The sequence below is a fragment of the Plectropomus leopardus genome, chromosome 14 (assembly GCF_026936395.1).
Source record: "Plectropomus leopardus strain MGB_pleo_1.0 chromosome 14, ASM2693639v1, whole genome shotgun sequence".
NCBI classification, from domain to species: Eukaryota; Metazoa; Chordata; class Actinopteri; order Perciformes; family Serranidae; genus Plectropomus; species Plectropomus leopardus.
Window position 1 is genome coordinate 7,281,328 of NC_142189.1, and position 27,271 is coordinate 7,308,598.

At 40.2% G+C, this 27,271-nt stretch overlaps 1 protein-coding gene and 1 long non-coding RNA gene across 6 annotated transcripts in view; one reads left to right on the forward strand and one right to left on the reverse strand.

Annotated features, from left to right (window-relative positions):
* The window catches only part of actn1 (actinin, alpha 1), a 74,231-nt gene extending 50,923 nt beyond the window's left edge, over window positions 1-23,308 (reverse strand). For 2 of the 5 annotated variants that reach the window (XM_088087970.1, XM_042500100.2), the window contains exon 1: window positions 22,900-23,308. In XM_088087970.1, coding sequence (XP_087944096.1) covers window positions 22,900-22,998 — 99 coding nt within the window. In that variant the 5' untranslated portion in view covers window positions 22,999-23,308. The remainder of the gene's footprint in view (window positions 1-22,899) is intronic. The other 3 variants (XM_088087969.1, XM_042500098.2, XM_088087971.1) reach the window with 2 other exon arrangements.
* Window positions 17-15,694, forward strand: LOC148187414 (uncharacterized). The gene is made up of 2 exons (XR_015778719.1): window positions 17-3,302; window positions 7,455-15,694. It is a non-coding gene; the product is annotated as an uncharacterized LOC148187414 (long non-coding RNA).
* Window positions 23,309-27,271: the final 3,963 nt, after the last annotated feature.

Here is a 27,271-nt window from a genome sequence, read left to right on the forward strand (position 1 = left end):
AAGTCTATTCTCACTTTTCACCTCAAAATAAAGCGGTTTAGATCACCTGGCTACTTATTCAGCTTGTTTACAGCCTGTCTGATGGTTTGGCTGCACATGTTTGTTGTGATTCAATATTTTCATGACTGGTGGCCAAAACTACAAAATAACACCAGAGTTACAAAAGCCAGAATATTCTGTTCCTTTCACTGGTTCTTTGGGGGGCTTTTGATGCCACCAGGCATTGAAAACTTCCTCTGACACTGAGACAGGCAAACAGGTAAACAGAGAGAGATTGGCCGACATCCACAGAGGCCCCCAACATGTAGACATTTACACCTCCAGCACGAACAGCAAGACACCGCCGCATGAAAGAGCCGCAGCTCCATCCCTCCTGCTCAGAGTGAGTCATGGACAGGAACAATATGACCTTTCTGCCTCCTCAACCTGCAGGAGAGATGAAGGGGAAATATCTCCCTCTCTGTCTCTCACTTACAGTCCAGAACCTGCTCTGTCTCTCTCTGTGTGTCTCTGTCTTAACGCAGGAAGGACAGGAGTCTGAGAGCTGGTTGACTAGCAAGGGAGTCCTCTAAAAGGGTCAAAGGTCATCATTCATCCTCTTCTCTCTCCTTCCTCTAAAACTCACTGGAGACTACAGCCTGACTACACACACACACACACACCAAACACACAAACTTCTCTGGCTCCAAAAACATCATACGAGGCTCAGCTGAGACAGCCATGCAGATGTTGTGTGTGTGTGTGTGTGTGTGTGTGTGTGTATTTTCGTGTGTGTAGAGGAGGATGATAAAGAGCTGGCGGACCGCTCTGTTTGCTCCCTGCAGCTGGTTGACTTTGCTGAGCTGACACTGGTCAGTCTAATCCCAGTACTGTGTATTTTGGCTCTCTGGCTTCTCCAATTTTCCCGTCAGGAGTTGCTCAGCTGGATGTCTCACTCACTTTCTACCTCTCTTTTTTACCTACATACTCAAGGGAGTGCATTATGTCTTAACACTTTTGTGTTAACAAAAGTGAAAATAAATGGTATATTTGCCCCATGAAACATGGCCTATCCTCTTTAATATCTGGAACATGTGCTTTTGTCCCCTTATAAAAACAGGAAACAAGCAGAGGACTTTTTTACAACATTAATGAATGCAGAAAAGACTCAAACTGGTGCTTAAAAACTCACCAGAATGCACTAAATGAAGCGTTTGTTGCTCAGAGTTTTCTGATGGAGCCCCCTGTTTCATGTGTGTTTCATGTGTGTCCCCAATGCTGAAATGAAACCTACACTCTTGCTCAGCTTGTGCTTCATCCTTTCACCAAGTTATGTGAAAATTGGGCCTGCAGTTTGTTTGTTTTTTGTTGTTTGGTTGTTTTTTTGCAATCCTGCTTACAAATAAATAAACAAAACTAAATCCTGAACACGATTGGTGGAAATATCTATAAACTAGAGTTAGAAAATCAGGAAAAATCGGATCAAAAATAAGCAAACTGTACATGTAACATTCTGTAAGGAATGCAACTAACTAACCTTTTTTTTAAATAATTTAGAATTAATATGCTGATTATTTTTCTATATTAATCTATTTGTGTTTTGGTTCATAAAATGTCAATAATTCAATATCAAGGAGCCGACAGCAGCATCTTCTCATGTCTGGTTTTGTCCCACCACTGAACAAAAACCAAAAGATATCCAATTTGCTAAGATGCAAAACTGGAAAAAGACAATCACTAGTGAGCAGGCAAACATTTTTGGCATTTTTTATACTGGAAAAAATATTAAAAAGCTGCCTAAGTGCCAAAATGGTTAATCATCTGCTAATCAACTCATTGTTTAATCAACTACTTGTTTCAGCTCTACACTTTATGCCAACTTTCTCAAGTATATGCTTCAGACTGTATTTTGTTTGATATTCAGAAGCTATTAAAGTTTAATAAACAAACCCACTGAGGAGTAATGCTCATGATTTTATCCTCCACACTGTGTTATGAGATGTTTTATCATAACCTCACAGAACTTTTTAATATACAATCTCACTGACCTTCTAAACCCACAGGATTTTAATTTAAGTTCTAGTCCAAATATTACAGTTTCCAATGATGTCAAAAATGTCACCCTGATTTAAACTTTAATGCACATACATTTAGAGACGAAAGATCTGCACATTTTTCCTTTGATTCACAGTAACAGCACAGCAAAAATAAAAGGGGATTAATAAAAATGTTGCTTTCCTTCCCTTCCCATTTCTTCTTTGCATTTGCACCCACACACACCCACATACACACACACACACACACACACACACACACACACACAGTCCCACACCAGAGAAGAGGAAGCTCTCTTTCCTCAGCCTGCAGCCATGATGGAGTGCGACAGTCTCTCAGGTGCAGCCTCCACCCAACCAGGCACTCAAACAGGCTGTTACTGCAAACAGCTGACTCAGCACCGTCATCCCATTACACTTATCTATCGCCTTTGCTACTGCTTCAGCGCACACGCACACACACACACACACACGGAGGCAAAAGCACCCTGGACCATTGAACGCAAGTACAGGAAAATATGCTAACACAGTCAGACACACACACACAGCCTGTCTGCGTACAGTCTGTGCACAAATACATGCTGCAGACACACACTGTGCTGAAAGCATACACTTCAACACGTGCACTTGCTCACGTGCATGCAGACACGCTCTCTACAGTTGGAGCGTGTGCTGAAGGAGCAGCCAAAAAGTGCAGATTGACAAAGAAAAGCAGCCATTGTGACCAGTCTGCTGATATTTACTCTCTCGTGGCCTTGATGCATATTCATGTGTGTGTGTGTGTGTGTGTGTGTGTGTGTGTGTGTGTGTGTGTGTGTGTGTGTGTGTGTTACAACGAGAAGTCAAAGAGCGGTAGTAGCTCTTTCCTCAGCCGAGTTCATTTAACAAAGAGTGCCTCGTCTGTGAAAATGCCGCAGAGTGCCCAACACTGGGCGGTTGCTATGACAACCCCACAAGCCCCGGAAAGACCCACAAACAAACAGCCTGGCTGCACCGAGGCTCTTTAAAACCCACGTCCACGGCTCCCCGAGCGCTCGCTGGGATCCAACAAGTCACCCGCACACATGCGTGTTCACACATACACACTCACCCCCCACGCAACACAAGGTCCCAAACACGGAAACGTCTGTGAGGGTGAGAGTTCGCCTGGACCTTGAATTCAGCTATCTTCAGGACGGTTTGGAGGAACTCAAGGAACTTAAACTGCTGCTGGATCACATATCATGCTGGGATTATCCAGGGGGTGTGATGGTCATATACTCGGTCATGGTATGTAACCACACATATGTACTTATTACTGTACATAAAGTATTTCTATTTTACTACATTTAAAAGGCAAACTGGGCAAAAGGAAGATTTTTTTTTTTTTCATTAAAAAAAATAAATGGGGAAAAAAGGGATTGACCAATTTGGCAAGAAATGTCACAGAATTTTCAAAAAAATTGTAAAGGTGACAAGAAACTGAAAACTCAAAACAAGCTGAAAAAAAGGATGCGGGGGGAAGAAAAATATGTTTAAGAAAAAAAAAGAGGGAAATGTCCATAGAACTACATTTATAATTACTATAATTTTATATTATTGTGTTACGTAACTACTAATAAATAATGCTACATAAAAAATAACATACTTATATTTTCAGCACTTTTTGGAGGCATTTTCTTGTTTGTCTTTTGTTGCTTATTTTCTGGTAGTTTTATCTTGCTATCTTGCTTTCTTGACATTTTTTGGCTCATGTCTTGTTAACTTACTCATTGCCTTCTTCCCATGTTTCTGAAGGTAAAAAAAAAACAACAAATTTGCCCAGGTTTCAAAGGGTTAAGGCCACCCATTCATTCACAAATAAAACACCTTTAAAGCCATATTTTAATATTTCTGTCATCTACAAACTGACAGCGACTTTCAGCCCATACTGGAAACACGTCTTCTTCAGCGCTGCAATATATCTCTTCCATATTTGGTGAACACAAAAACAAATGACATCCACGTCCAGACAAACGTCTAACTGAGCTGATAAGAAGATGAAGCACTTCTGATGATCTCACAGCAAACAAATTGGATGCAAATCAATGTGCAGATGCTATTCAAATAGAGTCCAGGCATCAAAGAGGCCACGCTGAGCGACAAGTCCCTGAAAAGCCCAGTGCGAACACGTATCTCTGCGCTTCACTGGCTCAAACAGTGAGTGTCCCACTGCACAAAGGCCAGTCTGTGGAGAGGCCTGTCCTTTCTGCTCTCTAAGTGTCTGAACTGAAGCTACAGCTCGGCTTTATGGTGCTTAAACACACACGGAGAACTGCATGCATTCACAGCACAGCTGCAGAGTAAATATGACACAGACTTAAAGTTTAACTTAAATATGATCAACCTAGTTCAGATTTTTTTTCAGACTGCATTCATATTTTATGTGCTTCAAGTAAATTCTAAAAAAAAAAAATATTGATTTAAAAGTTATTTATTAAATTAAAAAATGTACAAAGGGAGCTGCACAAGAAGAAAAACACAGAAATAAGCAGTTTCTTTTTCTTTCAACAGAAATAAAGTTGTTATCACAGCGACTCAGCACACAGTAATTCCTGAGTCATGCCTGAGTCGTCACGCTCTGTGACAACAGTCAGATGCCAATCTAAACACTGTGATGGGAAGTACAGTGGCCTATTCGCCCCGAGTCATAACACAGTACTCATGAGTCAGCTCCAGCTCGGCGTGCTCGCCGTGGTCGTGTGATGGGAAGTGTGCGGCGCGGTCGTGGTGCTGCTTTGTGCTGGTGCAGCGTTTTTCACTGCTGACCGTCACCTGACTCAGAGAAATGCTGAGCTGGGAGGAGCTACACTGCACTCGAACAAAGGAGGCTTTCAACACATGTACGCATCAGCTGTACTGTATGTGTCCTGTTAAGGCCATTGTACGTATGTGCTGCAGTTCTATCCACAGAGCTGGACGGTGTCAGCAGCACAGATGCAACATTTTCTGTCAAAAACAAACAGGCGTTCTGTATCAGGGAAAGAGAAAATACTCTGACTGACTAACAGGTGTCCATTAAAACTGGATCAACAGATCATTTTTTCAACCTGTGCCTCAAACTCCACAAACTGCCGCTGAGGAAAAAAAGGACTCTTGAAGAGATTTAAAAAAAAAAAGCAAAACAAGAATTTTTTTTACTTACTTCCAAAATGTAGTATAACTAAGTAGATTTATAAAGTGCTTTTCTGGTATTAAGATTAAAACAACAGCAACTGTGAAGTGCTGTCTGCCGCAATCTGCCCTGAAATGTGGAAAGCTGCTGCCGTTGTTTGACTTTTAGCAGCAAACTGCGACCAAAGAGTACAAGCAGCCAATGAGTCAACAGAGTCCTGTGACTCCTGTGACATGTTGACTTATTTTACAAAGAATTTATTCCGGCCTTAAACACATTAACACCCCTCCTCAAAGCAGAAAAAAGTAATTATTGTTGTAATTATTTCAGCAACCACTCAAAACGCTTTACAACACAAATCAGCATTCACCCATTCACAAACACATTCATACACTGGCGGCAGAGGCTACCATGCAAGGTGCCACCTCCTTATCAACAGTAATAACAGTTACAAAGATGCTAAATACTTGTATTTTTTAACTTGGTGACGTGTTTTTTTCAAACTAGATCTGATCTTTGGTTTCAGAGTTGTTTATACGTGGGATTCAGACACACAAAAATTACACAGATTGAAAGCAGTTCCACATGCGAGTCAAAGAGAGAAGCGGTAACGCTCTCAGTTCAGCAAATGAACCCGACACAAAAGCTGGTTTCAGTAGAGATAAGTGTCAAAAATAGTCCCGAAACCTTGATCAGGAGTCACTGCGATCTATTCAGCTTGACTCCAGTGGCCACTTGACTTCCTCCGGCCTCGACATGAAACATCCATTCAAATCATCATTTACACTCTGCTGCTGGCTAAGTGGATTTATGCTGCTTTACAGACACATCATAGTGCTAAAAATTCCTACTCAAAATACAACAGAACAGAAGATGGCCAAAATATATTTGAATTCAAAACACCTGTTACATAAAAGCTGAAATTAGCATTTTGCTTTTGAATATGTGCACCTGAGGTCACTATTTTTGCTCTATGCTAAATACCACTAACCAAAACTACATTCAGAATTACTCTATGGTTTTGGATCAAAAAATGTAAAAAAAAAAAAAAAGAATGTGTAAGAATGAATGTTTATGGCCCAGAAGTGTTACAGTTTTAACGTGTTTGGTGTTGTGCTCACTGCTGATTTCACTAGTTGGAGAAACAGTCGACCAATCAGAGCTTTGTAGAAATTATTAAGAACTGGGATGATATCTTCCTACTTAAGCTGCAGCCATCAAAAACAGTAAACAAAAAATGGCGTCAATTTAGTATGGCCAGCATTAGATGGGTTTCCATTAACCCTCAAAATGAGCAAATTGGAACTGCAAATATAAAATACACTAAATGGAAACAAGTCAATTTCGAACAAAACTCCCATTCATCGCAAAAAGGTATTTTTCACTCTCATAAGGTGGTATTTCAGGCGATTTGAAAAAGCCATATTTCCCAAAACTGCTTTTATTGGTCACATGATGCTATGGCTATGTGCTTGTCGGTAGGAACCGGCTCTCTCGGGAATGATGCAGCAGGCGCTACAAGAGGTCTTACTGCATCGCATAAGTTCAAAAGTGAAGCAGATCATCTGTACGTTTTGAATCCACAATTCCTCTGTGAAATTGTGGACTATCACCTCCTAGAAATCCCTCATGTGGCTGCTCCCGCGTCTAAGGGGCTTGCCTTTCCATTATCTCTGGCCTAACACGCCTACGTCGCCTTCAATTGGAAATAATGACGGCGGGTGCGGTGGCTGCAATTGAAATAAACCTGCAAATGTTTTGAACAACACAGATCTATAATGGAAACTCGCCTCTTGCTGAGATCAACAAGTTACAACAGTACAGTTTGTTCTATGTCAAGTTATGTTTACATGTATTTTAAAAGTCCAGTTTGAGTCGGATTACCACAATAGTTTGATTTTTTTCTAAAATCATGTAAATGTACTGAGTAATAGAAGGTAGATTTATTGGCCATTTTTTAAACAAAAAACAAAATTACATTCATCCTTGATCCTGCTAAATCTTTGGAGTTGAAGGTCAATCAAATATTATGTTCACATTGTAATAATTAATCAGAAAGTTTTTTCTTTTCCTGTGAAAGAATAACTACCTCAGCTGGACAGTTTCCTCTGGGAAATCCTGTGCTGCGACGGTTTTGGGGAAGTGGAATAATCTGTTTTCTATTCATGCCAACAGACCATGCTGCAGGGTATAGAAGGTGCACAGCTTCACCCAAATACCACTCTAGAATGGGACTGACAGCTGTAACATAACATTAGGTTTTGAAAGGGAAACTGTTTTATCTGCAGGGCAAAGGAAAACCTTGTGGGTATCTGTGTTTCTTCTCTGGCTTCTCTGGGCTGGATCAGCAGAAGGTCACAGAGGTTGTAATTACGACGGGAGAGAAAAAGAAGAAATGGTTCACGGCACAGTCAGAGAGAAAAGAAAGAGAAGAAGGGGACCCTGAGAACAGTTGAGGACACAAACACAAATCAGCTGCTCTGACCCGCGCTGCTGCTGTTTTACCCTCCCTGTCCGTCCGCCTGCGTCCACCAGCTGCAGCACCTGACAGCACTTCACACAGCTCGAACCACTCTGCTGCCCTGCCGCTCTGCCAAGAGCTCTCCACTACACACCAACAAGCAGCAGGCCGGCTCTCATCTTGTGCTGGGTTACCAGGCGTGGGGCTGTCGAGGGGAGGCGTCTGTTACAACTTGTAATGAGATCCGCTGCGAGCACTTGACGGCGGCCGCTGTTAAATGTCGCAACTCAAGTGACATCGAGAGCAGTGGCGTCATTAGGCCTGGATAAGGCCAAGACTTCAGCCCAAAACTGTTTTAGAAATGTTATTTCAAAAAATAAGAATAAACCCGAGGGACTGTTCTTTATTTATCTGATTAGGGGGTGGCTGTTGTTTTTTTTACCCTCCCCAAGGCTACAAATATTTTTTCCCTGAGCCTTGCTGAGTGACTGATTTGTTCAATAACCATCAGAAATGTGAAAATCCAATGATTATTTCTGTTTTTAAAGTTTCCGGCTATAATAAATGGTATAATTTGGGCGATTATGCCAATTATCAGATTTGGAAGGCATGTTTTAAAAATCACTAAACATTTTAAAGAAACAAAATGATCAAATAGTTTGAAGATTTTTTTTTTAAATCCCCAAAAAGTTTTACAGGGAAAAAAATATCAAGAATTTTTGAAGAAAGAAATTGCTGAAAAGTATTAAAGAAAAAAAAATCACCACAAATTTTTAAAGAAAAGGAAAAAAATCGCAAAATAGTTTTAAAATCATCAAAGATTAAAAACAAACAAACAAACAAATAAAGAAATAATTAAAAAAAACTGCGAGAAGGTATGTTTGTTTGGGGGTTTTTTTTAAATCGGGACTAAAATAAATACAAGATTCAGCCATTTAAAGTTGTATGCCCCGCCCATAAGCCAAAATAAAAAAGTCCCTCCCCAGTGCTTTAAGAATTATCTGAAGAATTATCTCCTCGCTCCTAAATAACAAACAGTCCCTAATAATGGTCTAAAGCCCTGGATCTAATAATAAGTTATTCTGTCCGCTGCTTGGCTAAATATACTCATATTCTACCACTTTTAACAAAAAAACAACTCAACTAGTCTAGTCTATACATTTTAATGACAGCATTCGTTAAGTATTCTTTTTTCAATCAGCACTGATTACTAACAACAACTAATTTTTTTACCATAATTAATCATAAGGTTTTTCAGGGTAAATAATGCACCAGAGCGCAATAAAAAAGCATCAAAATAGAGCTTGTTCATCAGAAAGGAGGATCCACCCAGAACCCCTACAGAGGTCCACACTAAGCCTCTGATGTCCTCAAACCTTAGAAATGCCTCTGGTCGAGAGCATGCAGATTAATCCTGCAGCAGAAAACAAATATGGAAAAGTAGTGCAGGGGAAAGAAATGTCAGTCAGCTTTTGTTGCTGCTGCAGAATTTAATTGTGCAGACTGTATCACAAACAGCACAGAGCCATCGGGGCGTGATGCAGCTGCCCTGCAGGAGCTCCTGAACTGATCGTGAGCGCCGGCAGATCAGAGGATCAATAGCAGCCAGTGATTGAAATTCAGACGCTCAATATTTGTCCCACTTTAGAAAAGTGGAAGAGTGCAGCTGAACAAATAGCCTCTGGCCCTGGATTTCATCAGAACACTCTCTTCCCAAGGACTCGCTAACACAGATTGATGGATTGATTTATCTCCAACATTACCATCTTTCTAGGTCCACAACAACATCGGCTTCATCTCCTCCCCGTGCACTCTGGCTTTAATCGCTGCACTTATTACACACTGCCTGCCTGTAACGTCGGCCACCGAGGAAGGCTGATTCACCACACTGAATTTAACTCCCTCTGAATTAGACTTAATTGCCTGCAGTGTAAATAAAACGCTAAGAAACATCCTGTCCTCATTGTTCGAATGCTGCAATTGCCTATTTATTACACACAGAGCAAATAATGGTGACGCACCACACTGTGCGCAGTGGAAGACAGGCTTCCTGATAAGGCTGGAGGGAGATTTCAACACGCTGAAGCAAGAAGAAAACTTTTCCTTACATCCAGCGCCACCCACTCAGTCACATCGGCAGACGAGATGGAGGAGAGACGGAGCAAAAAGAAGGACATAAAAGCGAGAGAAACTGAGGAGGGAAGAAAAAGCTGATGGATGTGATGCATCAAACTTTTATGGAGAGTTGTTTACATTTATTTTTTGGTTTTGTTTTTTAGATCTGGCTTAAGGAACACTTTTTAAAATTCTTATATAACGTAACATTATTCAGAATTTTCTTCACAGCATCACTGATTTACAGAACATAACAGTGTTTTGATACCAACTTTGTTATTTAAGCTCTTGCAGTTCTCGGCTACAGTTGTGCCACATGGGAGGTGATGCACTGATAAGTTTCCAGCTGATTTTGGATAAACAGCAGAAGAAGAGCTGGGGAGTTACGCTGCCTTCAAGTGCGCCTCTGAATTATTATATTAACCATATTTACGAGTTATGAGCACATGAACGACCCTCAAAAGTCGTAGTTTGTGTGACGCTTCAGGGCAGCAGAAATAGCAGAAAACATGGACACAGTGTCAACAACTGATGGCAGAAAGTTATAGATTTAATTATTTTGTTCCTGGTAGCTGTTTACTTTTAGTAGTTGCACATTTTAGTATATGAATCTATTAGCTGTCACAAGCAAGCAGACTTTTAACTATAAAGCATGCCAAGCGAGTACACTAATTCTGATAACAACGTTATTTGACTTGACGTCATATATGCATAAACATGGCGGACAAAAGTCGATGTTTAGTCAATGGTAAGAAACTTTTTTATTAAGTCATGTATTGAATATCAATTTGTGACTATATGTTAAGTGTGATACTAATACTAATACTAATACTTAGTGTGGTACTAATATTAACTGCTGTCCATGTAGTGACCTAGATTAAATATAAAAATATATTATGTATATTATATAATACATAAAATATAGACCTAAAAGCACATGAACACAACGAAGTCGGAAGAATGACTTCTAGACTCAGAAACAATGACCTGCTGCCCTGAAACGTCACACAAATGTCACAACTTGGCAACTTCCCACTCGTAATTACGAGTTTAGAGGGCCATTCATGTGCTCGTAACTCGAAAAAACGGTAAATAATATTATATTTCCGAGGAGCACGTGAAGGCAGCATAAGATAAGCAGCTGCTGGCTATAGTGTTGTATTGTACAGGCAAATATGAGAATGATAACGGCAACATCTTCTCATTTTTAAGTCCCCAAAATGCTCAACTTTCACTTTAAACACAGGCAATGTGATATGTGGGAACCTTACTTTTATATTAAATAATTTAAAGAGCGATGCATTACTTATACAATAGTAAGTGATTGCATGTTTTATGTAACTTGCCAAACACTGTTAAAGAGTAAAGTAATTATGCTGAAGGAGGGAAACGCCCTGAAGCAGCTTTAAAGGGTAACTTGATCGCTCATTGATGATAAATTATTGACTGCAGGTTGACAATGTGACAAAGGATGGCCTCCTGAACACGCTCTCTTTGTGCACAGACCTGAAAGCTCCTCTGTCTGAACCTCTTCTTTCACTCACTGCCTCCCTCCTCCTCCTCCTTCACCTCCTCCCTCCTCTTCTCCTCTTCTCCTCTTCTCCCCTCGGAGCTCCACCCACACAGCTACTGAATGGAAAGGTGTGCCGGCTGCCTGCTTCTGCCACAGTATCTGTTTACTCAAAGCTGCTTTCACTTACGTGAGACGCGCCGCAGCTGCTCCTGTGAGGAGGCTTATAGCTAATACACTCACATGTTCATAGACCCCTGAGTGCAGTACGAGCCCCCCCCCCGGCCTTCAAAGCGAGGTTTCGCAGCAAGCACATGCACTTGAGAATGCATGTGGTTTGATTAATAGCATTAGCGGAGGAAAGACCCAGCTACATCCTTCCCATGTGGTGCGGGAAAATTCCTTGGAAACATGCAGACAGATCGCCTATAAACCCCCCTTTTAGGGTCGTTATGCTATTGAAGACATGTGACCATAAGTGTGTAGTGGTTCCAGACGTGTTCGAGCATTGAGCAGGGTTTTACTCTGCACTCTTTGCTCCACAGGAAATGCACCTTGACCTCAAATCCCATGGTGGATGTGGAATCCAAAAAAGCTCCTCCGTCCGGGGTCTCAAATCTGCCACCGAGCTGCAGATTTAAAACTCCAGTCTGTGCAGGAGGAAACTACGATGCAAAGCAGTCACACACGTCCAAAAACATCTGAATAAAGTGCTTAAAATGAATTGCACAATTGGCCTTGAAACTGTTTTAATGACCTATAACCGAGAGCTCGGAGCTGATTTCTGTATACGTTTCTAAATTTGGAGCTTGAGCCTGAGAAAATAAGCTGTGCAAGAATTTGCATCAGGGCCCTGGCATTTGGGAGCTGTTCAGATAAGAGCCTGGTAATTGCTCACATTTGACTTTTCAAACAGTGAATTCTAAAAAAGCCAGATGCTTTGTGCAGCCTGATGAGGAAGAATTAGCGTTCACCTTCCTGAAACAAATAAAGGGAAAACTGTTCAGGGACTGCACCATAAGCATGAAAATGTTTTCCAGACCGAGAGAATGAGGAGCTCAACCTTCTCTCCTCGGACATAAAGAGCTGTGCTCTGCTTTCTTCATCACTGGCACCGAAACCAGTATTTAGAACAAAAAAGTTGAGATGGAGTTCGCCAATAGACTATTCTAAGGGCCCTATTCAAACAATCTATATTACATGACGCAAGTGCATTTAGGCCGTGTCCAACTCCAATTTTGATAGCTTAACGGCAAATAATTTGGGCACAAAGTAAGGCTCAAAGCAGCAAAGGGGTTGCATTTAGTCCCTTAAATGGTCATAGGTGTGTTGAATTCAACTAATCATACTATCATCTATTCTCTTAAAAAGCCACCTGGCACACTGCTATTTGGCAGATTTGGCAAATTGGAGAAGTGAGCAGTCACTACAGCAGATACCCTGGGACATTTCAGAAGCAAAACTAAAAACAGGAAAAGGAAACAGTAAACTCTTCAGAAATAATCAATGAAGTAACACTGCTCTTTGTGCAGAAATGTGCACAGTGTGTGCTCTGACACTCACAGAGTGCGGTGCATAGTATATTCCATCAGCGCTCCGAATTTACCAACAGTCCAGTTTGTGCCAGCGTGCATAAGGGGATTGAAGGATTTCAGTTCTTTAGGCATCTTTAACTATTATCAACTGACACCTGACTTTGAATTTCTGATTGGCTTTATCCATATTACGTAATATGGATCCGAGATAACCACACCAAAATCAACCTAGCTTCACTGTGAAAAAACTAAAATGACAATATTTCAAATTTGGATTGAGGCTAATATCTGATCATTTTTTATGTTTTTTTGTGATGCATGCAGGACCCTAAATGACACATTATGAAAGTATTTGGTGATTTGGGTTCCAAAACCAGGAAAAGACAGCTTTTACAATATTATCATATCCAAAAGCTAAAACAATATCTAGTCTCATACCACAATATCATGATCAGTTCTTATTCATCCAAAGGAGAGCACGAATGTGGGCACAAAATTTCATGAAAATCCATCCAACAGTTATTGAGACAATTTAATCGAAACCACAAAAATGAATCTCAGCATTAAAGTAAAAGGAATTAAAGTCAGAGCGTAACAAAACTCATTAGGATTCATCCTTTGACAACCATGAATGTCTGCACAACATTTCATGACAATCCATCCAGTAAATATTGAGAAACTTGGACAAAGTGCAGCACCAACATTGCCTTCCATAAAGCCAAACCACTAGCCTGGCTGAAAATCTAATGAGCTTGTTAACACAGTGGAAAAAGCTGGTAGTTTCACCCACTTGTGTAGTAAAACAGCTCTCTGAGGGATCAATCTGTGCGAGCTGTCCCATTGACTTCTCCTGAGTAAACACCGCCACCTCTTCTCCAACAGGAGCCTCAGTCCACCTCGCTGCAGAACAAAAGTCTCTCTGAGACGAGGAGTCGGGTTATGTAAGCGCCATTACACTCAGGTCAGTATCTTCTGACACGCCATACATCAACACCGGAGCTTCGGGCTGTGAAGAGTAGATGGTTCCTTCCCGAATGAGAGCTCCTCATTAGCGGAACATAACAAGGTGTTTCGGTTCATTATGAAAAATGCTCAATCAAACAACGACCGTGTTCACGCAGGATTGAATAACTGGCGAGTGAAAAGGAAGAAGGAAGGAGGGATGAGGAGAAAAAAGCGAGCTTTTCTCAGGTTCGAATCCAAACAGTTGGAGCAAGAAAAACACTTTTAAATGTTGGCAGTCGCCCAGAAATGTTTCTGTTTTTGATAGAAATCATTTCATTTTACAGTCCAAGGTGTTGATTTCAACGTGGCTATTTGAAACATTTTTGACAATTAGTGCTAGAAATGACTGATTTATAACTAACCCTCTGAAACTTGGATCAACATCGCTTTTCTTGGGCTGAATTCAGATGCCTTTCACAAGTATTTAAACCCTTGAAACCTGAGAAAATTGGTTTGCTTTCTTTCTAAAATATTTTTAAAAAGACAATGAGCAACTTAGCAAGAAATGTCTCATAAATTACACATAATTATAAGATGTATAAAATATTTTTTCAAAACCTAGAGGAAAATGTCCAGAAACCTATATTTGTAGTTGTCATAATTCAATATTTAAAATAATTTTACAGAATTATTATAATTTCGAAGCACTTTTTTAAAGATCATATCCTTGTTCCTGTTTCCTTGTTGTTGGTTTTTTGATTTTTTATTTTTTTTTTACTTTTTTCATTTTTGTTTTTCACTATATTTAGGTAATTTTCTTATTTTTCACCCCTAAAAAAAACAAAAGATAAAAAAGTTATCATAATTACATTTCTAAAATTATTTTACAGAATTATTAGAATTTTTAAGCACCCTTTTCAGGTCATTTCCTTGTTGTTTTTTGTGCGTTTACTTTTCCATTTTTGTTTTGTGTAATGTTATTTTGTGTTATTTTTGAGGTAATATTTTGTACTTTTCACTAATTTCTTGCCAATTTGAGTAATTTCTTCATAAGCTGCTCCTCTTTTCCTTTTTTTCCATGCTTTTGAAAAAAAAAAATCAAGCCATTTTTTTCAGGTTTCAAACAGTTAATTCCTGCATGAAGTTTCAAAGCTCCATTTTCAGCAGCGATTACATTCATATCTTGATGCTAAACTCTTTATAATCCTTAATTAATCAAGTTTAAATCATCAGATTTCATTCATTTCATTCATTTAACGTGAAAGTTTAAAACCCTCCCATTTCTATCACAAACAGGAAGATTTCAGGGTGATTTCAAACGTGCATTAGAGTAAACTAAATGCCGATTTAAGAGAACAAAATTTGCATCAATTCCTGGATTTAAAAAAAATGTTGGACTCTCTGTAATCGTACTTTCTGAGCTATAAAACTTCCTGCGATGGGACGAGTGGATGGCTGGATGCTCCCGGGCCACTCAGCTGGGGTGTCAGCCAGTGACCCCATCAATCAGGACAAACGAGACGGCGCCCCGAGAGCGTGACCGGGGTGAGAGGACCGATTCGCAGGGGAGCTCCTGTTGGGATTTATAGTCCGGCTGTGTTAAGCACGACAGCGAGCGGACGCAGGATTTTCAGCCCCAGAGAGTACTCAAGACTTCCTATTAAGATATCTTTCAGTTTTCTTACTGTTTCACAGAGAACAGCAGCCGACGGATGACTAAGTGACAGAGATGAACGCCGAGTCGTCTGCCGCCAAGAAACAGACAGAAGGTTTTTTTTTTTTTATTTCCCTGAAGAGGCTTTGAATCAGACAGAGGAGGCATCTGAGACACACGATGATGTTCTCACCTTTCTTTAAAGGAATATCTGCCATTTGTTTTCAATGCTTAGCTTAGCATATGGACAAAAACAGGGGAAACAGCTAGCCTGGCTCTATCCAAAAGTAATAAAAGCTTACACATTATATTTGTTCACTGTAATCTTTAAAAAAAAGCAGATGTTGTTTTTCTTACAGGGGGCAGCAACAATATTATTTGGCCAGTAGCAGCAACTTCCATTAGAGCTTTAAGACCGAGACGCACCAAACCGACAAAATCGACAAAAGTCGGCTGCTGTGTTGCCTCACGTCGCCTGTCTCAGCCGAAAAGTGACACATGAGCACACTGCAAAGACTACTGACTACAATTTTTTCTGACTTTAGCTCTTTGTTTACATTCCTCACCTCTGTTTGACTGACTGACTGTCTCCGCTGTCTCCAATTCAACGTGCTGAATCGACTTGAAAAAGCAGACAAGGTGTATGTACAAAATTTAATTTTAGTGCCTTAAAATAAAAAAAATATGTATAATAGGTGCATGTGAGATTAATCAGGGGCTCAGTATCAGGCTGCAGGGTGGAAAACATCACATGACACAGACAGTTTGTATAGCCAAAAAAAGAAAAAGTGACACTCTCTTCAGCGCGCTCATGTTTTATGTAGTGAAAAGAAGCAACATTTCAGCACATAGCGCCTTTATCAGGGTGGAGAGCAGAGCTCCACATACACACACACACACACACACACACACACACACACACACACACACACACACACACACACACACACACACACACACACACACACACACACACAGGGAATACACTGTTTCCACATTCCCTGCTTTGTCACCGCTGCTCTGTGACGCTCTTATTCTTTTGTTAAAAAGAGAGCTGCGAAAGGTGCATCATGGGAACAGAGGAATCTGATGACAGGAAGCATTTTGCGAGCTGACATTACACATCCTATTATGCAATTTAGCAAACAGCTGCTGTCTTCTTACTAGAACTGAAACGTCACGCAGTCATTCATGTGCTGAGTCAGTTTCCTGAAACTCCTGAGAAGAAACTGTCGTTTAAACATTCCCGAGGCGCAGAAAACAAAAGCAGGTTTGTCTTCCTTCCTGAATATTAATCTGTACGCTATCCCGTGTAATTTTCTCCAGAAGCAGTGTGGAGATGTAGGTCAGGATGCTCAGTCCTGACGCCTGCTGCCAGCCCCGCCCGAGGGAGCGCTGATTAGTCAAAGTGGGGAGTGTAAAGTGGTGTTAAGTGTGATGACTGACTCACTTAGTGTGCACTTCCTGAATATCTTCCACAAAAAAAGACAAGTTCCTGCAGAGACTTGAGGCACGCAGGGTGAATTAATTGCATCATGATTCCTAGAAAAGTATTGACCAACACATTTCTGCTGAACGCACACACCTTAACTGAACTCCAAAGAGGAAAAAGCCAAGAATCCATTATTTCATAATTGAGCTCCTTCCTTCACTTAGTGTGTCAGACAAAGACTCAAAGAAATGGTCCACATCTGTCAGAGCTGCAGCTGCAGGAGAAAGTTTCATTATTGGATCGATCTGCTGATTCTTTTCACAAACAGTCGATTCATCGTTTAGGCTATAAAATATTCACTACAGTTCATGTCATTTTCAAATTTCTTATTTTGTCCAAGATCTATTTTGGGGGGAAATTTTAAATATGGAATGAAATGAGTTTGATGAAATTCCACTATTTTTGGCGCATACCCCTTTCCCACAAAAATCAGCACATGCACGCAGGTTTTTCAAACATGTAAACCCGCTAAAAATAGGCTAGTGACTACATTTCCCATTGCTAGTAGCGCAGAGGTTGTACACAGATCTGCAGCAGATAAGTGTGCTGTTTGTGTGTGTGTGTGTGTGTGTGTGTGTTTTGGTGTGTCGGTGCAATCTCACAGACAGACCATGGAACAGGTAAACAGTAGAAAACAGCATGGACAGAGGTCTGTGAAAACTACGGTGGTTACTTCTCTTTATATATCTCCTCCTTATTCAGTCTCTCTTTCAGCCTCAGGTCAGACTAATTTGGATCAATGTTTGAACGCAGCTTAGGAGGACAGGGACGGTAATTAACGGCAGCGCATCACTGCATCTCGCTTAAATTAGCGCGTTCACCCAGGTGTTGTATTCCCATCACTGCTGATCGCAGCCAGAAGCGATAAGTACTCGTGTCTACTGCAGAGTCATTTGACCCGGGTGTGAATGCCAATCGTATGCATTCCCATTGCATTAAAGAAACTGATGCTTGTGGGGTTTTTGTGCAGTGGGAAGAAGGCATTTGGTTGTTTCCATGATGTGTACAAGGGTTTTCCAAAATGTAAAAATGCAACGATAAAATTCTGCTTTTACAGTTTCTTGCTATGATAAATAATGTAATTTTGCTAATTTAAAAAAAGCACCACACCCTCCCCTCTCATAAAAAATAAACAGTCCCTCACTATCATGAACGCCACAGAAAAGCAGCAGATTCTGACACTGAAGGAGCTGGAAGAAGCAAAGGTTTCACATTTTTGCTTAAAAATTTACTAATACAATTACAGCTGATTAGTTATCTTTTGATCGACTAAACGCTGCAGCTCTAGTCAGAACAGACTCAAAGTCACAAAACAAGACAAAAGTTTTTGGCAGGAGTGAAGCATCAGACTGATGAGGGATGAGCCTTATCTGTGACCTGGCTTGTACAGTTGGAGCAGGGGAATGTGGGTGTTGGTCGGGAGCGTTTGGGAACAGAGAGGATGGGGTGTGGGAGATGGGAAGTGGGAGGCGGGAGGTTTATAGGGAGGGCCTGATCGAAGGTGCTGCAGCTCATAACCTTATAAGGACAAACCTGCACAAATTAGCTTCAGCAGTCAACACCTGAACTCCACCTTCCTGCTACGAAAACAACAAACTCTCACAGACCAAACACAGACAAGGAGTGTTTGTTTAACATTTGTCGGATGTAATGCATCCGATAAATACATACTAAAACTCCCATGTTGTTTAAGACAAAATCTGTGGGAGCTGCAGCTTTAAGTAACATCTGGCACAGTGTACCTGAGACACCTGGATCTGCAGAGACATTAAGATTCCAAGATAAGAGGAAACCTGCCTTTATACCTGGGCTCAGGTTAAGACTTGCATCGGACTCAAAATATTTTAAGCACTCTCTGACATGCTGGGTCCGTGTGCGTCAAAGTGGATTGCAAAATAGAGCCAAAGAAAAAAAAACCCTGCACAACATGTATTTTTCCACTATTGCAGTCTAGTTTAACACACTTCAGCACTCTACACACTTTGGTGGTAAAATGTTTGCTGTCCATTATCACTTCTTGACAAAGAAATTAAAGGGAACTTTTTTTATTAATCCTGGATCCTATTTTTCCATAATAATGCATCTAAGTGACAAATGGAGACCAAAACTTTTGAAATTGGCCTGATATTGAGTGAAACTGGCTGCAAAATAATCCCTGCAGACGACTGACTATTGTCAGTTTATAACCACTAAAAATGCTTATTTTTTGCCACTGACAGGTTCATATTGTTATTCTAAGTGTCTGACAACTTAAAAAAAAGGATCCCTTCAGAGTTAGACGTTTTTTGTAAACCAGAAACAGCCCCGAAATGGCCATCACCAACTCCACCAGACTCCATTTAAAAATTAGCAATTTTAGCATGAACAGAGCAAACATATTTTCACATCTAACTGGGTGAATTAAGGGTTAATTTCAACCAAACCAGAGTTGGTGACTATTGTAACAGAGTCAAAATGAATCAAGATGATTTTTGTGGTGTTTATTTTGCTTCTGTCGACTTTGAATGAAGTGTGTTTTATGGTTACAAAAGCACTCTTTATTTAAATAAAGTTTGGTGGGTTTGATGTTAGTGATCTCTGGGCTGTTTCTGGTTAGCATCTCTTTAACAAAGAGGTCTATCTCTGCAGGAATCCTTTTCATGATGTTGTCAGATACTTAGAATGACAATTTGAGCCCTTCAGCGGCAAAAACAAACACTTTTAATTGACAGTGCTCATTTGTCTGTGGGGATTACAGTGCAGCCCGTTTCACTGCTGACAACTGTAGCGCTCTCACTCCAGACTGGACCAATTTCTGTTGTCTCCATTAGTCACTTTGACACAAGATTGAGGGAAAATAGGGTCCAGGTTGAAAAATACTGAAGTTACCCTTTAAGGAAGTGAAGCAACAGAGCAAAAACGCAGTCGTAACAATAAACCAACCAAACACTTATCTCGAATGCAGAGGAAACCACATTCAAGATGCTCGCTGATTGATTTCAAAATGAAAATATGTCAGAATTTTCTTATCAAAATTATGATTTCAATAAAAATCAATGTTTTTCTTGACGCGAAACCATCTGCAAACACAAAAGGCTTCTAGGTTATCTGTTCATCAGCAGCAGAGCTGATTGCTGTGGCCTGGAGAGAATTTGGGCGGTGTGTGTTTGCGTGTGCACACATGCATATGGATGGTGTGACTCCACTCGCCCTGCAGGCTGAGGACAGAGGTGCCTGCCTGACAGGGGGGGCTGTGGCCCTCCCACTCAGCCTGATTGTGAGCTCATCTAGTCAGATCTCAACATAAGCACTTATCACGTCTCTCTGTGGAGAGGAGCAGATGAATAAAACATCTCGCGCTCTGCAGGATGATTGCATCAATGAGGGTCATGCAGGCCCAGAAATGTGGGGGTCACGATGGAAGTCCAGACTGGAGCAAATGTGGGGGCTAAATGCTTCCTTCATGTGCAAACTCTAACTCTTTAACCTCTGCTGGACCAATTACTGGCTCCTGTGTTTTGGCTAAATGTTGCTCAAATTCATTGAAACTAACTTTCAATTCTTTCCAAAGCTGTGATATTGTGAATTTCCACCAAATGTTGGTGAAATGTTTATAAAATTTAAGATATATTGTCAAAATCAATGGTTTCAGAGGTTAAAACTGTTTTTTAGAATAAACCAACTTGTTTACATTTATTTTAGAACCAAATTCATTACAACAGCTACTTGTATACACATACATTTTTTTAAAAAGTTATTTAGTCCCAAAATATTCTGTTAACATAATCATTTGGGACTAAAAAGCTTGTGAGGAAGGATACTTTGACTGTATATAATTAGCTGTTGTTACTTATACAAACATTGAAATCACTTTTGACATTAAGGATTCTTGTCCATAAAACAGAACTTGAACGATAAATCGATTATTAAAATAGTTGCAGATTAATTTCCTATTGATCTAATCATTAATTGTCTCAGCTATATTCAATTCTTTATTTTACTGTTTTTCTGAGCAACCCCTTTGTTTACATTTTTGTAGAACCAAAATGATAACAACATCTACTTATATACACTTAAAATATAATTTTTAAGAAGTATTTAGTCCCCAAAAAATATTCAGTTAACGTAACATTTTGGTACTAAATAACTTTTGAAAAAGAAAGTTTGGCTGTATACAAGTAGCTGTTGTTACTTTGGTTTTACAAATTTGTAAAGCAATCAATTAATTTCGGACATCATCGAGTGTCCCAGGAATGACAGCTTTCTGTAGACCAACCCGGTTCCCTCATCAAAAAGCCGATGGGATTTTTCCATCAGATTTTGGATCATTGCAGAAAATAAACTTTGATGTTTACATGTTTTGTTCAACAAGATAATCGTCACAAATGAAAACCACTAATGGCGTATTTTATGTCGTAGAACAAAACATTAAAGTCTCTTCAACTTGTGTTATCCACAGACCTTATTTCAGGCTTCTAACCCAAAATCCATTCAAAGGACCCATCGACTTTTAGACGAGGGAATGGACATAACAAATACAGATAGATAGATAGACAGATAGATAAAATGTAAATAAGTTGGTTTGTCCTGAAAAAACAGTGAAATCATGACAAATTTTGACAGTTTTAACCTATGAATCCATTAAATTTCACAATAAATCGTTGCTTTTATAAACATTTCACCAGCATTTCGTTGGACATTCACAAAGTTTGGGATCTCCAAAAGAATTTAAAATTTGTTCCAATGGGTTTGAGCAACGTTTAGCTGAAATACAGGAGCCAGTGACTGGTCCAGCAGAGTTTATGAGTTTAATACAGCGAAGGAGCAGCAGCAGGAGATGCTGTCCAGCCCTGTCTGCTGTCCACACCTGTCTCTGCCTCTGCATACCTTCCCTTTATTTCCTCTAATTCGCCTTAGACCGGTAGCAGCCTGCCGATGACATAATCCAGGAAACTAGAAGCTGAGAGCTTGCAGTGCGAGAAAGAAACTTGGGGAAAAAGTTTTCCAACGGCAGCGAGAGGGGCCGATTATTACCATTTTTGGGCACGCTTGCTCCCATGCAAGCCCAGCCCAAACCGCAGCGCTTACTCAGATTCCACAGCGCTTTTCTTCCCCGTTTTTCAAAGCGGAGGAAAAGTCTGGGGAGCAGAGAGAGAAGTAACACCCCTTCTCGAAACAGGCCATTCATACTCTGCTAAAAAAAAAAAAAAAAAAGGCAGCAGCTGTTTGACGCGTGTGGGTGATTTTGGGCTTGTTAAAGACAATATATGGACGTCTTACAACCCGGGTTACGGAGCTCAAACTCATCAAAGGAGGTAAAATAAAGCATGAATCTATTGTAATATATCAACATGAGCAGACTTAGTTTAAAAAATTGGGAAATAACGTATGAAACAACTTGAAATACAAACAGAAATCTATTTATTTGCGCCAATTCGTGCGTAAAATCGCCAAAAATCACAAATAAATGAGACGAAAAAGGAGTTATAGTGGGTTTACCCCCCTCCTCACACACCCAAACACACACTCCATCTCCCGGTTGTTAAGCATAGCCTAATCCACGTCGCATCATAAACCAGATGACAGGAGGGGCCACTTACAAACCATATGCACTCAAGCGCATGGCTGACATCTGTTGCACTGGATAGGTGGGCGTCCTGTCCAGTTTTTAATTGTTTCTTTGACCTCCTTCTTTTTTCTTTTTTTTTTGAAACACTCCCCCTCTTGTACTGTACCACTCCTGCTGCGGGATATCTCACAAGGCTGCACAGAATAAGTTGTTTTGAAATGTAAAGTTTTTGAAGCACGTAAACCTCCAGGAATAGTTTGGAAACGCGCGCAGGTGATTACCAAAAGCGATAATGAGCCTAATAATTAAAGCGAGCAGCTGTCAATGGGGGTTTGGTGCCTTCCTGATCGATCCGCAGCCCAAAATAATACATAACAAGGTAATATTAATTCTATTCTTGTTATTATTCTCACGACGAGGAGCAGGCACACTTCCGCACCTTCCCACCGGAGGTAAAAGGAAGTCAGACTCACCTTTCTCTGCTGCTTCTCCCATGCAGGATCCAGGAGCAGATCCCGATCCCAGTCGTCTTCCTGTTGCATGTAATCGATTTCTCCGTCATAGTGATCCATATTAAACACGTATATCGATAAAGCCGTGTGTGTAAGGAGGCTCTCTGCTGGTGTCGTATGTGCCCCCGGTCCTCTCCGCGGTTGATGGTTTACAGCAGCTCCGCTCCGCCACGCATTCAAGACGGTGTGTGGATGAAATTAACGGTCCACCCCCGGCTTCCCTCTCTCTCTCTTTCTCTCTGTTTCTCTCTCTCTTTTTTTCTCTCTCTCTCTCTCCTCCTCTTCTCCCTCGGCTCTGCCTCTTTTCTCTCTCTATCTGCTCTAGTTTTTGGCCCGGCTGCAGGACTCCGCGGTAGGCAGGTCTAGCGGCAAAGGAGCGACAGACGCAAAAACTTTGCTTCAGACAAATTGAATCGATAACCGACCGAGCGACGTGATTGGACGCCGCCCGGAGCACATGACCCGCCTCCTGGAAGCGGATTGGCTGACTCGGCTGTCAGCTCGGAGGCTTTATATCCAAGGTTGACTGCTTTAGGTTGATCTGAATGTTTGACTGAGCGGATACTTCACAGAGTAATTAGAGTAAAACAAGAGTAACGCGTTACCATAGGCGTCTCCTTTACACTAGAGCCCGAAATATGTTTACTTGGAAAACTTGCTAATACTGTTGTTAAATTCAGCAAGATTGCATTTGCTGTTGCAAGAAAATGTAAAGCTCTAACACTGGGATCAGACTGCCCTTTAACCCTTTGAAGCCTGAGCAAATTGGCTTGATTTCTTTAAATAAAATAAAACATGGGAAGAAGGCAATGAGCAACTTAAGAAGCTTGTAACTGTAGCTGTAATATAAAGTGACGTAAAAGTAGAGAAATTTCTATCAATGTAAGTGGGCTTTGTATACTCAAGTAGTGCACTTACAGACTACTTTTTATTTATGTTTATCTATTCTATCTTAATTTCATGCGCTAAATTTCAGATGCATATATTGTAGTTTTTATTATTTTTCTGGCATCTAGCGTTATTTTGCACATTAAGATTTTATTTTCATTGATTTAAAATAAAAAGAAGCTATATTCAATCTAGAAATTAGGCATCCGAGTCTCTGTAATGTAATTCAGCTCCACAAATTGTGTGCTTTAAAATAGTTTCCACCACTGAGGAGATAAATTTCTATCATTGGTGGAAAGCAACTATTGCAAGTATGTTCAACTACTGTTATGCTCAAGTAGTGCACTTATGTAGACTACTTTTTGTTTTGTTTTTATTTAAGTAGCCATATTTAACTTTATGCGCTACATTTCAGATGCAAATATTGTACTTTTTATTAATTTGTCTGGCATCTAGAGTTAGTAGCCACTTTGCATTTTAAGCTCTTATTTTTTTTAAAAAAAGGCTACAAAAAATCTTTAAATAGACCTATAAGTCTCTGTAATGGACAATTCAGTCCCACAAATAGTTGTGCTTTAATAAAATTTGTATGCCTAAAATGTGTTGTTAATCCTGACTTCTGCTTAATATCGGCACAATTTTAAAGTTAAGACTTCATCATGTGTAAAATATAGCAAATTTGCACTGCGCATGCGCAAAACAGGCTCACAGTCATTGAGAAAAGAAAGGTGAGTCACAATGAGACTCCTGTAAACATGTGAAGGGAAGGCAGGTCTGTCTGCCTTGTAAGGTAAACTGACTCCCTTTACTCTGTCTCACACACACACTCACACACACTGAGAGAGCAGGAGAGATGCCGACACGGGATAGCCCCGGCAGTCAGGGGAAAGTGGAGCGCTCTTCCATATATGGACAAACTTCCAAGGGTGAATGTTTGGGAAAGTGATGTCACAGACTGGGAGCAGACTGCCAGCTCACCGCCCACTGGTCCCAGCAGCAGCAGCAGCAGCAGCCCAGTGCTGGTGATGAAAGTCAACTGGAGAACAAAACCAAAAGTAGCTGACTGCAGCTCATTAGTAATGGAGTCTGGAGATAATAACACACTTTTTTCCATTAGCTAATTAACCTGCAGGCTTTAGAAAAACTAAAGTAATTCATTAACTTCACATTTAAATTTAACTATTGGCTAAAAGTTTATACAATTTAAATACAAATTAAAACACAGTTCATTATTTGAGTCAATTAATAACACCATTTCACTATTGTGCCTTTAAATAATTAATGATTTAATTAGTGTAGCCTATAAATGGATTTGCAAAATAAATGTGAATCAGGAGTCTGCAGCCATGTTAGCAGCTGTTTGAGGCTGTGCTTCATCAGAGCAGTGAGTTAGCTTTGGGCTAAATGCTAATGTCAGTCAGCTTACACGCTCACAGTGAAAGTTTGTTTCACATTAAAGTCTGACGTGGAAATTTATCGAAATTCAGCATTACATCATGAAATGTGGCTTTAATCTTTTCAAAATAAAGTCCACAGCTCATGCTCTGTGAGGCTAGGGGTCATTGTTTTAAGCTAAGCTAGCATGCTCACAATGAAAATGTATCAAAAAGAATTGCTTTTTTAATATGAGCAAAATACATAAAAAAATCTATGATTAGTGGCTCTGTGAGGCTACTTAGTGAAAGTTATTTTGAGCTACATGCTATTGTCAGAAAGCTAAAATCCCCCACTTGTTTAGTGTGTTAGCATGCTTGGCTTGGCTAATTAGCACTTGAGTACAGCTGATGCTAAAAGAAATTTCTTTTTTTTCAGGTATAAAGTTTGTTTTTCTGGGCCGATGTGGAGGTTAGCTTCACCTGGGTTCCCGCCACAAAAAACCTATGAGATTTTTCCACTGGATTTTGGATTACTTAAGAAAATAAACTCTGTGGCAAACGTTTATGATACTTTACATGTTTAGTTCAGAAAGATAATTTTTACAATGATCGCAACTTATGATTTTTTAAGCGTAATGACTTCACAACTTCAACATCATCATCATAACAGGCTGTAAAGTTAAAGTCGGAGTGATGGCGTTCTGTAGTCTCATTTAGCCACTTGTTAGCAACTGCCTTTTTAAAAACATGTTAAGGCCTAAACGTTCACAAGTGGGGTATTTACAGAATAACCTATTTTATGTCGTAGCACAAACAGCTAAGGTCTCTTCAGCTTTTGTTAACCGCAGTCCTTATTTCAGGCATCTAACCATAAACCCATTGACCTCAAGACAAGGGAGCAAGGACTGCTAAAATGTTAAATCTACAGGCAAAGTTTAATGGGCACTCATTGGATTTTTACACAAAGTCTAGTTTACTTTTAAGAAGAGTGCTACACAGAACTCAAAAAATAAAATAAAATATCCCGGTTGATATTAAGGTTAAAAGTTGGCTTGAACTTGAGACTTCTACCTGAAAATTTGCCTTACGAACTAGACGTGATGGATTTAAAGGACGGGGCATGGGGAACCAACAGAAGACAGCATCAACTTGTTTGATAGGAAATGCATGATTGAGTGGTTTGGGAGCTTGACCATATTAGGCTCTAAAAGTCAAGGCCTCTGCAGCTTCAAATTAAAATCTGTCTCTTGTGAGTTCCCCAACTTTATAGAAGCACAATATTAATTTGCTGGAATAGCTAGAGATCAATAAAATTATTGTGAGTTATCTTGAGGCGAACATGAAAATCTACAAGATTTCATGGCAATACTTCTAACAGTCTTCAAAACATTTCACTGCATCTGTTGGTGGCCACAGAGGTCAGAGGATCACTGCCAACTGGCTTCATGGACACAGTGTCTGTGCAAAATTTCATGGTAATTCAGCAAATACTTGTTGACATATTTTAGTCTACGCCAAAGTGGTGGACCACCTGCCATGCCTGGAGTCTTGCCGCTAACATGGCTAAAGAGGCTTTTAATTGTTAATTCTGTATTTAAATTGCTAATGAGTTTTCCATTCTGTCACTTAAACATACAACTTGTACCACAAAGAGGATAGAGCAGCAACAGGAGCTCTAATTGGCCAGCAGACAAAAGAGGCTATTTCTCTCAACACTGCAAATGATGGCTTATTAAACGCATCAATTAACTCATTATAATCAACCGCTGAAATGTGTATAATTATTCTAGTGGCACACTCCAGGCTGCACAGTTTGGTTCGGGCAGACAGGAGAAATTTCAGTCAGTCCGGCGAGTTGACGTCAACACAATACTATTCAGCAGAATCCCAGAATATCTTGTGAGGAGTCAGTGGTGCAAAGGAGCTGCTTCTGTCTGCGGCACACAGGTCATGTGAAGAGCCGGTACATTTGGCTCTGTCTGGTCTCTGGCAGCATCCCAAGGTATTCCAGTCATGTTGGGAGGGGAATTCTTAAATAGCTGTCCTTGCTGTTAAAGCTGAACCATGTA